We start from the raw sequence: 18,324 nt of genomic DNA, 5'->3' as shown, positions 1-18,324 counted from the left end.
GTTAAATTTGCATACTAAAAACTATAAAATGCTAATGAAAGAAATCAAAGAAGAGCTAAATAAATGGAGAGACATACCATGTCCATGGATTAGAAGACTCAGCATAGTAAAAACGTCAGTTCTCTTCAAATTTATATACAGGTTAACTCAATTCTTGTCAAAATCCCAATAAGATTTTTTGTAAATATAGATAAAATTATTCTAAAATTTATATGGAAAAGCAAAGGAGCTAGAGTAGTTAAAACAGTTTTTTTTTAAAGTGGGAAGAATCAGTCTATTTGATTTTAAGACTTACTATGTATCTACAATAAAAAAGACTATATGGTGTTGATGGAAAAATAGACCGATATATCAGTGGGATAAAATAGAGAATCCAGATATAGATCCATACAAAAATTCCCAACTAATTTTTGACAAAGATCCAAAAGCAATTCAGTGGAGGAAAAGTAGCCTTTTCAACAAATGCTACTGGAATAACTGGACACCCATCCATAGACAAAAACCTGAACTTCAAGCTGAGTCTCATACGTTATGTAAAAAATTAACTCAGAATAGATCATGGACCTAAGTGTAAAATATGCAACATGAAATTTTAGAAAAGAAACATAAGAGAAAATCAGGATCAAGGCCTAGGCAAAGAGTTTTTAGATTTTACACCAAAAGCACAATCTATAAAAGGAAAAATTGAAACTGGATTTCATCAAAATTAAAATGTTTTGCTCTGTGAAAGACCCTGTTAAGAGGATGAAAAGATAAGCTACAGAGTGGAGAAGATATTTGCAAACCACATCTCTAACAAAGGAATATTATCTAAAATGTGTAAAGATATCTCAAAACTCAGTATTAAAAAAAAGTATGTAATTTAACTAGAACATGGGCAGAAGGTATGGATAGGTGGTTCACCAAAGAAGATGTACAGATGGCAAATAAGTACAAGAAAAGTTGTTTAACATCATTAGCTATTAAGGAACTGCAAATTAAGACCACAAGATATCACTACATACCTATCAGAATACGTAAAATTTTTTTAAAGTGACAATACCGAATGCTGTCAAATATGTGGAGAAACGGGATCACTCTGACATTGCTGGTAGGAATGTGAAATGGTACAGCCACTCTGAAAAACTGTTTGACAGTTTCTGAAAAAAATATGTTGCAACTGCCATATGACCTAACATTTTACATTCTTGGGCATTTATCCCGTATAAATGAACTTATGTTCACACAGAAACCTATACATGTATGTATATAGCAGCTTTATTCATAATAGCCCCAAACTAGAAACAACCCAGATGTCCTTCATTGAGTGAATGGTTAAACAAATGATGTCTATCCATACTATGGAATTACTCTTAAGCAATAAAAGGAATGATAATTGCAACAATCTGGATGAATCTCCAGAGAATTATACTGAGTGAAAAAAGCCAATCCCCAGAGGTTACATATTGTATGACTATTTACGTAACATTCTTCTCGAAATGACAAAATTATTGAAATGGAGAACAGAGTAGTGATTGCCAGGGGTTAATGAGGGAGGTGGTAGAGGGAGGGAAGTGGGTGTGGCTGTATGTAAAAGGACAATATGAGGGATCCTTGTGGTGGTGGAAATGTCAGTCTCCTGGTTGTAGTTTTACTAGATATTACTGTTGAGGGAAACTAGGTAAAGGGTACATGAGATGTCTTTGTATTATTTCTTAGTACTGCATGTGAATCTACAGTTCAAAATAAAAAGTTTAAAGAAAAAAGAAATGAGAGCATGTAAGGTTAGCTTTCACCTACCCTTCCTTTCCTGCTGTTTTAGAGGAAGAGGGTGTGTAAGAAGTCCTTTTGTGCTCTCGATATTATTGTTTTCCATTCTCTCCAGCGAAATGTCTATTTCTAATTTCCTGGCAAGTTCTTTTGGTATACCATTTTGTAGAATTACCATGTTTTATGTCTGTCTTTCCCACTCAGTTGCATGACAGTACTGATTTTGTTTTTGTTCACTGCAGTATCCCAGCTGCTACCTGACATATATAGGCACACCAATAAAGAATTGTTAAATGAATGGTAAATCCCTCTCCTTTATCATCCAGCTTCTTAAGAGTGGTCATTACTTTATGCCTTCTCTTTACCCCTCTTGTTACTGCCATAATTCATCCTCTTTAATTCTGAACCATTACACTAACTTCACAACTTCTAATCTTTTGCCCACTCCTCACTCCTCTTGTTTCCTCACTAAATCTGATCTTGTTATTGATCTGCTCAAAAGCCTTTCCCTTTTGCTAAAGAAATGTCTCCTTAGCACAGCGGTCCCCAACCTTTTTGGCACCAGGGGACTGGTTTCGTGGAAAAAAATTTTTCCACGGACCAGGGAGGGCGGGGTGGGGGGATGGTTCAGGGGTAATGCAAGCAAAGGAGGGGATGGTTCAGGGGGTAGTGCCAGCGATGGGAAGCGGCAGATGAAGCTTCGCTTGCTTACCCGCCCCTCACCTCCTGCTGTGCGGCCCGGTTCCTAACAGGCGGCGGCAGACCGGTCCCGGTCCCGGTCCCGGTCTGCGGCCCGGGGTTGGGGACCCCTGCCTTAGCACACCAAGCTCTCCTCAACTGACCCCTGGCTACTCAGAGACACACATATACATACACTCCTGTGTCCAGCAACACTCAGTTTGGGTCCGTTGACCATGAATGCTTTTTCACTCATTGTTTCTGTTGCCTGCATTTTTGAATTTTAGAGCTTTAAAAGCTTGATTGCCATTTTACTGTAAGCCACCATATGTTAGGTGAACAAGTTAAGTGAATTCTGATAAGCTAGTGGACGTTCTTCCTCCCAGCCTTCTTTTAAGGAAAGTAAAATAAGCTCCATTAAGAAAGATTGACTTCTCCTGTACTTGTACTCAGTTATGGCAAACATGAGGCATAGCAGTATCAGGAATATTTTTTAGTGTAAGTATTAGATATAAATTGCTGTACCTCAATTTCAAAAGTACCATACCAGCTAGTGTTTCAAATTGTGTTCCTCTCAGCTGGGTATCATGTGTGTAGTGCTTGTTTCCCTTTTGTGAACCTTGTTTTCCATTTATGGAACTTAGTTGTGATTTTGTCCAAGAGTAATATATAGGATATTAATTTTTGTAAATTTATTTTGTGAGGCACCCAAACCCTGTCTTATCTCTGTTTCTTTTATCCCAGTCATTCTTGCTTTCTTTCATTATATGTTGTCTTGCTTCTCTATCACATAAAGTTGTAATTTGAGGGTATAATTAAGATAGTTCACATTGGAAGACCACTTGATAAAGTTTAGTCTTGATCTTGCAGGGTATTTCTTAGAGAAGTCACCAAATCTGATTCTGGTTTTCCTTTCTTTGTCCAGAAACTTAGTCTTGCTTATCAGATTTAGAAAGACTACCCAAACCCACAGTGTACTGAAACTTAGGCCAAGATAGCACTTTACTTACAATGAGAATTATTAAGTGTGGCACAGACTGAATAGTCATCGTTTCCTCTGACTTTCTTCGCTGTCAAGAATTCCATATGGGGCTTCCCTGGTGGTGCAGTGGTTGAGAGTCCGCCTGCTGATGCAGGGGACACGGGTTCGTGCCCTGGTCCGGGAAGATCCCACATGCCGCGGAGCGGCTAGGCCCGTGAGCCATGGCCACTGAGCCTGCGCGTCTGGAGCCTGTGCTCCTCAACGGGAGAGGCCCGCATACCGCAAAAAAAAAAAAGAATTCCATATGAAAAGCCAAATTGTAATCAAAACTTTTTTGTTGAGCATAGTTACAGACAGGAAATATAACAATATTAAGATTTGAGAGAGAAATCTGCCTATGAAAGTCAGATGTAGAACTTCAAAGTAAAAATAAAATTGTAATTCTCTAAAATCTCCAAATTTAACTAAACTTATTCACTTTATAAAAATTTCATCAGAATGTTGGTTTGTGATTTCTTCCTTGGTGTTATAGGATCATTTGGCTTTCTCTTTAAATATTCTGTTTGAGGGAGAGAAAAAGGGAAGGAGGGAGTAGGGAGAGGAAATGAGATTTTCTTCTGGTAGTTATTTTCCTTTCCAAGGATAACTTCAAATAATATATAATACATCTCAGTGTTACATATAGCAAAATTCCTTTTTAAAAATACTTTACCTGTACAAAAATAAAAAATATATATTTTCCTTAAATAGACTTAAGACATTCTGTAGAGCTGGGTTAGTAATGATCAGCATCCTTGTTGATGATGGCGTGATGGTGGCTGGTTCATGCCCAGCTACCACACCCAGGAAGCTGCTCTCTGGCAACTGTTCTCTCTCCCTTCCCTTCCTCTTTTCCTCCCTTTCCTAGCCAAGCCACTCTCGGAAACTTTCAGTAGGCACTGTGACCCCATGACTTACTGTTTCTGATCTGACATTTGCCCTTTCTGTTAGTCATTTGAGTATGGCATAGGTGTGGTGGTGTGACTCTCAGATTGATACCAGACTTGAAAATTACGTAATTTGCAAAAAAAAAAAAAAAACTGGGCAGAGTAAAGAAGCAGAGATGGATTGTGGGGAGTGGAATTGGTCACAAAAATGGTATCCCTTTGGGAATAATTAAAGTGTCGGAGATAATTCATTGTAACATTTTGATTTGTATTTGTGATATTTATGCATGTGAAATTTGAGCAAAGCAAATTGGAGTAAATTAAACTGATATTTTATGTGGGTCTCAGTCCATCTATAGCTGTATAAATAATACTGTCTAAGTGTTTTATCTGTTTTATGTGGAATGTTTTTCAGGTGTTATTTTCCTGGTTCTGAAATGTATCAATATGTTTTAATGCAGCTCTGAAAGATTGGTATTGCTGGCAGGTGGTAGTCTGGAGATCAGTGACGTCACCGAGGATGATGCTGGCACTTATTTTTGTATAGCTGATAATGGAAATGAGACAATTGAAGCTCAAGCAGAGCTTACAGTACAAGGTATGCAAATATTTCCTTTATAAATTTTAAAAATCCTGTGTACTTTATGGGTTTGTAATTGTTAAAAGTTAATGTGGAAGAGGCAATACACCATAATAGTTAAAAGTAAATGGGCTACTTGAGTTCAAATGCTGGGTCTTATACTTCCTAGCTCTATAACTATAGGAAATTTACTTCTCTGAGCTTCATCTTTCTCATCTGTAAAGTGGAGATTTAATAAGAGTACTTACCTCATTGGAGTTGTTTTCAGGACTAGAAGAGTAATGCTTGTAAAACTCCCAGAATAGTGACTAGAATATGGTAAAAGCTCAAAGTCAGTTATTGTTGTTATTATCTGTAGTGTAGGGTAGGGAAGGGTGTGATCTATGGCATCTGGAAGGTTCAGTTCACTTTTCTTTTCTCAAAAATGCTTTCTCTTTCTCTGACCCAGAACCACATATCCTAAGCATTGGTGTTCCCTCCTTTAGGGTGAATAGATCACCTAGGAAGGAGCGCAGTGTGGCTCTCAACATAACAACCTGTTTGATTTGATGATTTCTTTCTTTTCAACTAATGCTGACCATCGCAGCATTTCCCTTATAGGTTCTCTGATTTGGAAGTCAAAGAAAATGACCATGGCATGTACACATAATCTCCCCATCTCCCTTGTTTTTCCTCCATATGGAAGTGTACCCTCAGAGGAACATTTGCTCTCTCTCCTATGAATTGTCTGCAAATCTGTCTTTGTTTCAAATAAAAATCTTTAAGATCTTCTCTGTTACTTTTAGGGAAATCCAACACTGCTTGGATATGTAGAGGTATATATTAACTTATGATATTCATTATCAAGTTGTCTCAAAGTGTATTGTATTTGATAGAATACTTCCTGATACATGGTTTGGGGTGATCTCATATTTTATATGAAGGTTTCTTTCTCTTGGTACATTTTGTGGGTTTCAGAGTGGAAAGTAGTCACATTCCTACTCTGTTTGGTAGGAATTGGGGAGCACATTGGGGTTCTGTGCTGGCAGAGGCATAGAATGTTTATATTCTGTATTGCTATTTGTGGGTGGATTCATAATCTCTGCAAATCAAAAGAGCAGGCCTTAGAGTTCATATAACTGTTACCTCACTTGAGCTCAACCATTGCTCTGGCTAGATAGTAAGTAGGATTAGACCAGTGGTAGAATGACTGATTTCTTTACCTCTATGTAATTGGAACTGGACAAGTAAAATATTAGTGAACTTCCATGCCTCCCTTGGTGGATGTTTTCTCTTTTTGTTTTTTTCGTTAGTCAGGTTCTTGGCTTGATACTCTCTCCATTTTTCTACCTGTGCCTCAGTTTCCTCCAAAGTAAAGTACCTTGTTATTAGCCTCAAATGGGAGGCGTAGTGTCTGCCATATGTATTAGTTACATTTGTCCATGCAATTAATTTCTGCTCTTTGTTTTTATTCATTGTATGGAATCTAATTAAGACTCTGTTAGCTTAATTAACTGCAGATTTTAGTTACAGGATAAAACATACATCTGGTACTTTGTATCCTGTTCCATCTTATCATCTGTGCCTTAAGAAAATGCCCTTTAAGTGAATACATTCTAGAAAGCTGAGAAAAGAATAAGAGTGAAGAAACCCAGATATTAAAATTAAATAACCTTCTCCAATCAAAACAGCATGGCATTGGCCCAAGAATAGACTAGACAATAGAAAGGAATAAAATCTAGCTGATACAAGTAATTATGGAACTTTAAAATATTATCAAAGTGGTACTTCAATTCAGAGGGGAAAAGTGTTTTATTTATTAAAGGGTATTGGTACAAAAGACTTTTAAGTGGAAGGAAATAAAGTTGGATCTCTACTTCATTTCAAAGGTCTAAATGTGAAAAGGTGAAGAATATATGGGATAGTGTTTGTATTATCTCTGATGGGAGAGACTATCTTAGGAAAAAGAGAAATGGCATGTCAAGCAAAAACCAACAAATTCTGACAACATACACATTTTTTAAAAAGTTATAGAAAAACCCTGTGCAGATGATATATTGGGAGAAAATATTTGCAACACATAACTGAAAAAGGGTCAGAATCATTAAAATAAAGAGACCTTTCAGAAAGAGATTTTTTAAAAAGAAATAACCTAAAGAAAGCTGATAAAGACTGCCAACAGGCAATTCACAGGAGTTTATTAGCTATTTGCATTTCTTCATCAGTAGATAGTCAATTTTACTAGCAGTCAGAAAAATACAAATTCAAAAGATACCATTTTCCCCACCATCATATTGGCAAAAATTTAAAAGATTTTGACCTTCAGAGAATGTGGTGTGGTGCGCAGTACTGAAAAGTATTACTGATACCATCTCATCAGTACAGAACAGAGCAAAAACATCACCTCCTTAGTACTAGATATTGTATTCTACAATACAATTTAAGGTTGAACTAGCTTTTTTGATAACCTTATTTTAGGGGGCAACCAAATTCATTTACTTACCAAGTCTTATCAATAGTCCACCAACTCTTTCTTTTCCTCCCCAACCTCAATTGGGGAGAATGTCTAAGGTTCTATGTTAGGTCCTTCCATTTTTGCCTACTATTGAAATAGCAGCCTATCTGCTAACTTCTCTGTATCTGACATAGTTTCATATTGGCTTGAGGCTAATAGTTGTACATATGTGTTTTAGAGTGCCTGCCGTGATTTTGATTTTCATTAGATGACTGGGGAACTCTGGTGCTTAAAAATATCTCAAGGTCAAAAATCTTAGTGAGCAGACCAATAGAAGAGTTTTGGTTGTTTTTTATTTCACCCAGAAGTTTACACCGAATGCTTTATAAGTCTATGGTGATGAAAAGTTAGAAAAAATAGCTAAAAGGTGTTTTCAAAGGTATGAAGCTAGACATGGCATAAGATCTGTATCCATGAAAGAATTACTCTCTAAACTAGATGTCCCAGGTAGCTTTTTTGGTGGTAAGATGCTCTATTAAATATTAACTTTTCATTCATCTGCTTGCCTGAAATCTTTGAACTGGGTTGGGAGTGGTTGAAATTGAGCAAGACTTCTACACCTTTGATGAAGAAAGTAGTTTCTAGGCTGGTTTCCATTTTCTGTCAATCTAATTCTAGCTGTTGACTCCCTCACCCAAAATCAACTCTGAAGAAACTAGAGGAGTGAGAGGGAATTATGGGGAGACTCAGGTGCTATGAACCTGTATGTGTTTATGGATGAGTGAAAGAAAGATGGTTTGTGGGGGTGGTGGCTGCAGCCTGGGACGAAGGACTGCCAGCGGTAACAGTGAGAAAGTAGATTGGAAGGAGGCTGTTACATTTTATCTTCCTCGCTGGTGTTGCCTTGAGACTATCTTTTCACAGCAGAAATGAACAGGAATGGCCCAGGCTTCCATGTCCATTCAAAAGGTCTTCTGGGGCTCTGATGGAATTAATGAAACTGGTATGGCCTGACTGCCCTTAGGGGATCACTTTTCTACTTTTTCCCCCACACTGCCTCCAAACTCCCAGATTGGTAGGTTCTAACCTAGGAAGACTCTGAGGCCGGTGCTATTTCTACCTAAGAATTTAAATATGAAACCTTGACCAGAGGAGTTACCTGTGGAATGCCCAGCAAATTGGAATAAAAAACAGTAGTTCTGAGGTCCTTAGGGCTCTTTGCTCCAGGGCTCATCCTCCTGCAGTTAGGGCCTGGTGACCATACATGTTCTCAGATAGAGTGGCTGGTACACCAGAAGAACATTAGCTTATAGCCAAACTACTCCCCTGAATTGTACAGCTGCTCTCAGAGAAAGACAACCAAGTGAATAACATATACCATCTGATGGAGAATTAGTGGAAAAATTGACCAAGAATTTAAAATAAGCATGATAAATACATTTAAAGAGATAAGGATATTAGCAATATAATGCAAGAACTAGAAAATGTGAAAACAGAATCAAGTAGAAATATTAGGTATGAAAAATGTAGTGAAGATAAAGAACACGGTAGACTGAGTAATAGTCTAAGATATACAGCTGATGAACAAACTCCTGAGTTGGAAGATTACATTGAGAAACTCTCTAAGAACATAGCATTAAATGAGAGAATGCATAGAATAAAAGCCAAGGGATGTGAAAGTTAGATGTAGAAGGGCTTGTATCCAGATAAATAGGAATCCTAGAGGAGATCTGAAATAAAAAGAGAGAAAGAAATATTTGAAGAAATAATTAAGATAAATTTCTCAGAATTAAAGATTAATGGAAGACCTAAGATTGAGAGGGCTTTTAATGACTGCTAAATACTGGAGAGGAGAAAACACTCACCATTAGACTCATTTACAGTGGTTGATAACATCAAAGTCAAAAAGAGCTTCTAAAAGCTCCCAGTGACAAAGAGCAGATCACCTATAAAGGGACAAGAATTAGACTGCACCTAGTGTTGATTTTGAGAGATGTGATTTCAAGAGGACAGAGGAGTAATTTTTTAAAGGTTTAAAGGAAAAGAACATTGAATTCACATAGCATTTATATATACCCAAAATGTGAGGCATAGTAAAAATTCTCATCATACAAGACCTAGGAAGGTTTGCTACACAAAAATACACACTGAAAGCACTTTTGGAATGAATACTCAAATAAGAAGAGACACATTCAGGAAAGGCTGTAAGAGATATGGGAGTTTTAAAATGTAGCCCCCAAATTCTTTGAAGTCCTCCTAGTGAGTGCTGGAGTTTATTATACCCCTTGTCCTTGAATCTGAGTGGGCTTAGAGCTATTTGAATCAATAGAGATATCACATGACTTCTGAGACTTATAAAAAGCCATGTGGAGTCCTCTTGGTTCTCTTGAAGTTAGTGCTTTCCAGACACTTCCTCTTGGGATCTCCATCTCAGAACCTAGCTACCATGCTGTGTGAAGCCCAGACCACGAGGAAAGCCTACATTGTAGGTGCTCTAATAGACAGCTCCACCTGAGACCAACTTTCAGGTCATCTAACCAAGGAACCAGACTTGTGAATGAAAAAGTCTTCAGTTGACTTCAGCCCCCAGCTTTCTCTGTCACCCCCAGACATTCAAGTCTTCTTAGACATTGTGGAGCAGAGATAAGCCATCCCTGCTGTGCCCTGTCATAATTCCTGACCTACAGGATCTGTGAGCATAAGAAAATAATGGTTGTTTTATGCCAATAATGGTTGTTTTATGTTTAGGGGTTTGCTGTGCATCATTAGTAACTTGGGAACATTCATTATTGTTGTTTTTTAAAAAGGAGAGAATCAAAGTAAAGAAAAAGTATATTAATGATAGCCCACTACTAAAATTTTTGACAATACCAAGTAGTGGGTGTAGACAAGTGTATATGTGTTGTTAGGGGAAAGCTAGAAATACTAATATCTGTATACCTATAGATATAAATATTAAGAAATAAAATATGAGTTTGGAACTTAAGGGCAGTTAACACAGAATGAAATAGAATATACATATAACTTTTAAACAGCAGAAGAAAGGTTTATCCAACTGAAAGCGCAAAAGGGGGAAAAATAAACATTGTATACTATAAAGACAAAGTATGAACAAAATGTAGAAATAACTCCCAATATAATGGTAATTATAATAATGTAAATGGGTCAAACTCATCAATTAAAAGCAGATTGGATTACAAAAACACCCCAATATGTTGTTTACAAAGATACACATAAAACTAATAAGACAGTGAGATTTAAAATAAAAGGATGGAAAAGGCATAATAGACAAAACAAAAGGAAGTTGAGGTAGCCATCTAAAAGACGAAAATAGCAGAAGGAACATTTATTCGAAAGAGGAATCATAGATCAAGAAGATATAACATGAAACATATAGTCAACAAATCACAGCAAGATCTTTTTTGATCAACTGCCTAGAGTAATGGAAATGAAAATACAAATAAACAAATGCGACGTAAATAAACTTAGAAGCTTTTGCATAGCAAAGGAAACCATAAACCAAACTGAAAGACAGCCCTCAAAATGGGAGAAGATATTTGCAAACGAAGCAGCTGACAAGGGATTAATCTCCAAAATATACAGACAGCTCATGCACCTCAATATCAAAAGAACAAACAACCTAATCCAAAAACGGACAGAAGACCTAAATAGACATTTCTCCAAAGAAGATATACAGATGGCCAACAAACACATGAAAGGATGCTCAATATCACTAATCATTAGAGAAATGCAAATCAAAACTACAATGAGGTATCACCTCACCCCAGTCAGAATGGCCATCATCAAAAAGTCTGCAAACAGTAAATGCTGGCGAGAGTGTGGAGAAAAGGGAACCCTCCTACACTGTTGGTGGGAATGTAAATTGGTACACCCACTATGGAGAACAGTATGGAGGTTCCTTAAAAAACTAAAAATAGAGCTACCATATGACCCAGCAATCCCACTCCTAGGCATATATCCAGAGAAAACCATAATTCAAAAGGATGCATGCACCCTGCTGTTCATTGCCGCACTATTTACAATAGTCAGGATATGGAAGCAACCTAAATGTCCATCAACAGAGGAATGGATAGAGAAGATATGTTACATATATATGCTGGAATATTACTCAGCCATAAAAAGGAATGAAATAGTGCCATTTGCAGAGACGTGGATGGATCTAGAGATTGTCATACAGAGTGAAGTAAAGTCAAAGAAAAAAATAAATATTGTATGTTATTGCTTATATGTGGAATCTAGAAAAATGGTAGGGATGAACTTATTTGCAAAGCAGAAATAGAGTCAAGATGTATGGTAATTTATGATTACCAAGGGGGGATGGGGGGCTGGGATGAATTGGGAGATTGGTAATGACATGTATACACTACTATGTATAAAATAGATAACTAATGAGGACCTACTGTATAGCACAAGGAACTCTACTCAGTGTTCTGTGGTGAACTAAATGGAAAGGAAATCTAAAAAACATGGGATATATGTATGACTGATTCACTTTGCTGTACAGCAAGAAACTAACACAACATTGTAAAGCAACTATATTCCAATAAAAAGTAATTAAGAATAAAACAAAGCTAAACAAAACAGTACAGTCAACATAAATATATATGCAGCCTCAAAATATATCAAACAAAAGCTAAATAACAGCTGAGGGAAATAGATAAATCAACAATTGTTAGAGAGTTTACCATACTCCTCTCAGGAAATGACAGAAAAGTTTAGGTTGGCCAGAGTTACCTCTACTATTTAATAACATAGTTCTACCACTACCATAAGAGAAGAAAAAGAAATAATGGTGTTGAAATTGGAAGAAGAGATAAGATTGTTCTGTTGACAGATGATTTGGTTGTCTACCTGAAATCACCTACAGAATCAGCAAACTAGTATATAATAGAAAACAACATTGGGCAGGTTTGCCATACAGGATAAATTTATCAAAATCAGGATTATTTCTCTATACCAGCAATAATCAATAGAAAATATTTAAAAAGAAAAAATATTTTAAAATAGATAAATTTTCAGTAGGAAAAGACTATAAAATATCTAGAAATATAGCTTACCAAGAATATACAAGACCTTCATCAAGAAAAATTTAAAACTCTAGTAGAGAACATAGATGATAAATAAATAGCAAAGTAGATATTTCATGCTCTTGGATGGGTTGATACAATATTTAAAATGTCATTCATCCTCCCAAGTTAATGTATAAATTTGGCATATATGAATCAAGATTCTTAATGGATTTTTTGATGAACCTGGAAGTTTTCTTCTAAAATGTACATAGAAGAATAAAGGTTTGTGAACTACTGGGTTTGCTATGGAGAGTAAAAAGAGTGGAGAGCTTACTCTACAAGATATTTAAACGTATTAAAAAGTCACAGTGCTTTTTTTTTTTTTTAAAGAAAGTATTGTATTGTCACAAGAACTGAGAAATAGACCAGTGGAAGGAATGAGGAATGGGCTAATTGTTCAGTAAATGGTTTTGGGGGAAATAGCTTCCTAAAATGGAGAGGAAAAAAACTGAATTTCTGTGTTACAGTGACCATGCAAATGACTTCCATTTGGTTTAATAGTGACTGAAATTTGAAGGGTAAAACTGTAAAGTTAATAGAAGAAATCGTAGGAGAATAACTTCATCATCTAGGAGCAGGAAAAGATTACTTTAGGTAAAACTTTAGATGCAGAAATCATGACATAAAACATTGATGGCTTTGATCGCGTCACAAATTGATGGTAGTTTTCATGAAAGTTCAGGTGATGAAAGAAAAATGAGGAGCAAAAGAAAAGTTAAATATTTGGGTGAATCTAAGTGAATATTGAATATGTAAAATAATAATGTTATATGAGATTTAAAATACAGTACACAAACGTATAAGTCAGGAGTAAGGATATGGAGTTAGTCTTCTAAGGTTCTTAAAATTTCCAGGAAGTGGTGAAAGTGCTACTTTATATTAGAGATTAATAAGGCAGGGATGTGTACTGTAATCTCTGTGAGAAGCCTTGAAAGAATAATAGAAGAATCTATAACTAACAAGATAATAGAAGAAGAAAATAAAATTAAAAATTCTCCAAAAGGAGGTAAGAAAGGAAAGGAAAAGGAACATAGAATAAGATGGACTAATAGAAAGCAAATAGTGGGATGGTAGGTTTAAATACAAATATATCAGTAATTGTAAATGGACTAACTACTCTAATTAAAAGTCAGATTGGAAAGAAATTAAAATCTAACTATGTATTACTTGTATGAGAGACAAACTAAATATAAGGATACAGAAAATTTGAAAATTACAAGGATGGAAAAAGGTAAACCATGTCTAAACTAACTGGAAAAAAGCTGTTGTAGATACCAAGCAAAAAAGCAAGATGCATTATTAGAGATAAAGTGGGACATTTCATATTATTAAGAGTTAATATACCAGGAAAATAAAACCATTCTAAATATGTATTACCTCATAACATAATCTCAAAATGTGAAAGGCAGAAACTGATAGAACTACAAGGAGAAGTAGACGAGACAAACCCACAGTCCTAGTGATACATTTTAACACACTTCAGTAGCTGATAGGATATGTAGCACAAGGCAAATAAGTATAAACAAAATAAAAACCACAAAGTTATATTACAAAACTGAACAACACAGTTAACAAACTTGACCTTATTGACATTTGTAAAATATTGCACCAAACAAATAAACTCTATGTTTTATAAGTGCCTGTGAACCGTTACTATTGGGTGGGCCAAAAGGTTCCTTCAGTTTTTTCTGTAAGATGACTCTAGTAGCACTTAGATGTCTTCAACTTCATTTGAAACAATTTTGTTAGATTGTATGTGACAGTTGCCACATCAGCGTGCATTTAAAGCAAGACATCAAAATTGGTGAATTTTTGTAGAGCCATTTTAATATTGAAGGTGGAAGAAAAAAGCAAAAATTTTGGCATATTATGCTTTATTATTTCAAGAAAGGTAAAAACGTAACTGAAACACAAAAGAAGATTGTGCAGTGCATGGAGAAGGTGCTGTGACTGATCAAACGTGTCAAAAGTGGTTTGCCAAGTTTCATGCTGAAGATTTCTCGCTGGACAGTGCTCCACGGTCGGGTAGACCAGTTGAAGTTGATAGTGATCAAATCAAAAGAATAACTGAGAACAATCAACGTTATACCACACGGGAAATAGCCAAAATACTCAAAACATCCAAATCAAGTGTTGAAAATCATTTGTGCCAGTTTGGTTATGTGAATCGCTTTGATGATAGGGTTCCACATAAGTTGAGCGAAGAAAACCTTCTTGACCGTAATTCCCCATGCGATTCTCTACTTAAATATAATGAAAATGTTCCGTTTTTAAAACAAATTGTGACGAGTGATGAAAGTGGACACTGTACAACAGTGTGGAATGGAAGAGATCATGGGACAAGCGAAGTGAACCACCATCAACCACACTGAAGGCTGGTCTTCATCCAAAGAAGGTGATGTTGTGTATATGGTGGGATTGGAAGGGAGTCCTCTTACTATGAGCTCCTTCTGGAAAACCAAATGATTAATTCCAACAAGTACTGCTCCCAATTAGACCAACTGAAAGCAGCACTCGCTGAAAAGCATCCGGAATTAATCAACAGAAAACGCATAATCTTCCATCAAGATAACGCAGCAAGACTGCATGTTTCTTTGATGACCAGGCAGAAACTGTTACAGCTTAGCTGGGAAGTTCTGATTCATCCGTTGTATTCACCAGATATTGCACCTTTGGATTTCCATTTATTTTGGTCTTTACAATATTGTCTTTTTTTAAAAAAACATCTTTATTGGAGTATAATTGCTTTACAATGGTGTGTTAGTCTCTACTTTATTACAAAGTGAATGATGGAAAAAATTTCAGTTCCCTGGAAGACTGTACAAGGTACCTGGAACAGTTCTTTTCTCAAAAAGATAAAAAGTTTTGGGAACATGGAATTATGAAGTTGCCTGGAAAATGGCAGAAGGTAGGGGAACAAAAGGGTGAAATACGTTGTTCAATAAAGTTCTTGGTGAAAATGAAAAATGTATCTTTTATTTTTACTTAAAAAACCAAAGGCACTTTTTGGCCCACCCATTAAAATATACCATATACTGACTACAGGACGAATCTTAAATTTGAGAGAATAGAAATTCTATAGGTTTGACCACTGTGGAATTAAGGTTGGAACTAATTACAGAAGAGTGACTTTTAAAAAAAAGATAAGTTGAAGATCTCCTAGTGTTTGAAACTTAAGTGAATCACTTTGAAATAATCTATGGGTCAGAAATGAAATGTTGAAAATTTAAAAATAGGTCATATCTCTGTTAGCTTAACCTTTCAAAACTTAGGGGATGCTTAGAGGAAATTTATAGCCTTAAGTACATATATTAGAAGGGAAGAAATGCTGAAAATTTAGTGATTTAAATACATATCTCAATGAATGGATAAAGAGAATGTGGTACACACACACACACACACACACACACACACACACACACACACACACACACACACACACAGTGGAATACTACTCAGCCATAAAAAGGAATGAAATAATGCCATTTATAGCAACATGGATGGAGCTAGAGATTTTCATACTAGTTGGAGTATGATACAAATGAAATTATTTACTAAACAGAAACAAACATAAGAAAACAAACTTATGGTTACCAAAAGGGAATGGTGGGGGGAAGGAAAAATTGGAGTTTGGGATTAGCAGATACAGACTTCTCTATATAAAGTAGATAAACAACAAGGTGGTACTGTACTGTATAGCACAAGGAATTATATTCAATATCTCGTAATAACCTATAATGGAAAAGAATCTGAAAAAATATATATATATATGACTGAATCACTTTGTTATACACCAGAAACTAGCACAATATTGTAAATCAACTGTACTTCAATAAAATAAACAAATAAATATCCATCTCAAAAAAGCTAAAAAAAGAATAGCAAATTTAACCCAAAGAAAACAATCATAAGAGCAAAAATTAATGAAATAGAAAACAAACATTCAAAATAAAGAGTTTCAGCAAAGCCAGAAGTTGATTCTTGTAAAGAATAACAAGACAAGACTTATATATAACTTGACAAAGGTCTTTATTTAGACCAAGAGTCAGCAAAATACAGCTCGTGGACCACGTCTGCCAACCCCTTCGTTTTATTCAGCCTGTGAACTAAAAATAGTTTATATAGTTTTAAATGGTTGAACCATATCAGAAGAATAATATTTAGTGATATATAACATTTTATGAAATTCAGATTTTATTGTCCATAAATAAAGTTTTATTGGCACACAGTCACACTCATTTATGTATTGACTGTGGCTGCTTTCATGCTACAGCAAAGGAGTTGAGTAGTTGTGGTGGAGACCACATGGCCCACAAAGCCTAAAATATGTACTATCTGGCCCTTTTCAGAAAAAAATTTCGACCTCTGATATAGACTCTATAAAGAACTATAGATCAGTAAGTAAACAAAGACAGATAATCCAGTAGAAAACGGGCAAGACTTGAACAGCTACCTCACAGGTCTCCAGGTGACTACTAAACATTTGAAAATGAGGTTCTTCTTATCATTAGTTCTTAGAGAAATATAAAGCCACAATGAGGTACCACTGTACTCCACCAGAGTGGTTAAAACTCAAGAGACTAACAATACCAGGTGTTGGCTAAGATGAGGAACAATAATGGGGACTCTAATATACTGCTGTTAGGACTATACATTGATTTAATCACTGTTTGGCAGACTCTGCTAAAACTGCATACAAATGTTATCTTTTACAATGGTTGTATTCCTAGGAGTATACTCATCAGAAGTATATAACTATATGCATCAAAAAAATGCATGATAATGTTCTCACCAGCTTTATTCACAGTAAATCAAAACCAGAAACAATCAGCCATAGAATAGATAGTGTTCTAATCATACAGTGGCATATTATCAACAATGAAAATTGACAGACCACCGCTCAACAACATGGATAATACCATTGAATCAAAAAAGCCAGGCACGAAATAATACATACTGTATGATTCCATTTTTATAAAGTTTTAAAATAGGCAAAACTAACCTATGGTTTTATTTTTTTTAATCTTATTTTTTTATACATCAGGTTCTTATTAGTTATCCATTTTATACATATTAGTGTACATATGTCAATCCCAATCTCCCAATTCATCACGATAGTGATCACTTTTGGACAAGGGCGGGGTAGTGACTATTGCACAATGGGGTTTCTGGTGTGTTAATGTTCTATTTCATAATCTAGGTGGTATTTACAGTAATTCAAGCTGTAATGTTAATGTGTGTCACATGAGGCCTTCTCTTTTCGTTTATAGATAGGAAGTCACTATGTACAAAAAATTTTTGGAAAATTTTATTTTGAATCTTGTCCCATAACTGAAGTATTTGTTTCTTTTTCTGATGGGGAAAGCAGTTTATGAGAAATGGTTGGAGGTTATATATGTGTATTTATTTATATAGTTATATTTATAGTCATAGCTGTCTGATTTCTGTTATTTTTTAAAAAGTTACAGCTACAGGAAATTCCTTAGTGAGTGTTAATGCAGAAAGGGTTATAAGTTCAGTCTTCATCTGTTAAATATTTCAAATTTATTGTTTTATCGTTAACTCCTGGGATTTCTACACATGCTGTGACGTGAATTAGCTCATCGTGTATTTCCTGTCATCTCAGATTGTTGATAACACTTAAAATGGGTCATGAGGTTTTTTTTTTAAACAGGGATTTTTCCTTTTCTCTTAAAACATTCATAATTGCCTACGATACACATCTTCCCTCCTCCGCAAAAGAATAAATTTTTCCATTTGTATTTTTGTGAGACAAATTGATAAATTCTAAATTGACTTTGTCAATACTCTATAACAAATCCATCACTGAAGTTTTAAATTACACCATCTTTCTCTGAAGTCGTACCGTAACGTCACCCTATTGG

General features: G+C 35.5%; 1 protein-coding gene across 5 annotated transcripts in view; it reads left to right on the top strand.

The window, feature by feature from the left end:
• Positions 1-18,324, top strand: part of NEO1 (neogenin 1) — a 243,043-nt gene that overhangs the window by 86,268 nt on the left and 138,451 nt on the right. For all 5 annotated transcript variants that reach the window (XM_032622728.1, XM_032622724.1, XM_032622723.1 and 2 more), the window contains exon 5: positions 4,797-4,933. In XM_032622728.1, coding sequence (XP_032478619.1) covers positions 4,797-4,933 — 137 coding nt within the window. The remainder of the gene's footprint in view (positions 1-4,796; positions 4,934-18,324) is intronic.

Source organism: Phocoena sinus, chromosome 2, assembly GCF_008692025.1.
Source record: "Phocoena sinus isolate mPhoSin1 chromosome 2, mPhoSin1.pri, whole genome shotgun sequence".
NCBI classification, from domain to species: Eukaryota; Metazoa; Chordata; class Mammalia; order Artiodactyla; family Phocoenidae; genus Phocoena; species Phocoena sinus.
Note: the sequence above shows the minus strand (reverse complement) of the source record. Positions and strands in the feature narration are given on the sequence as shown.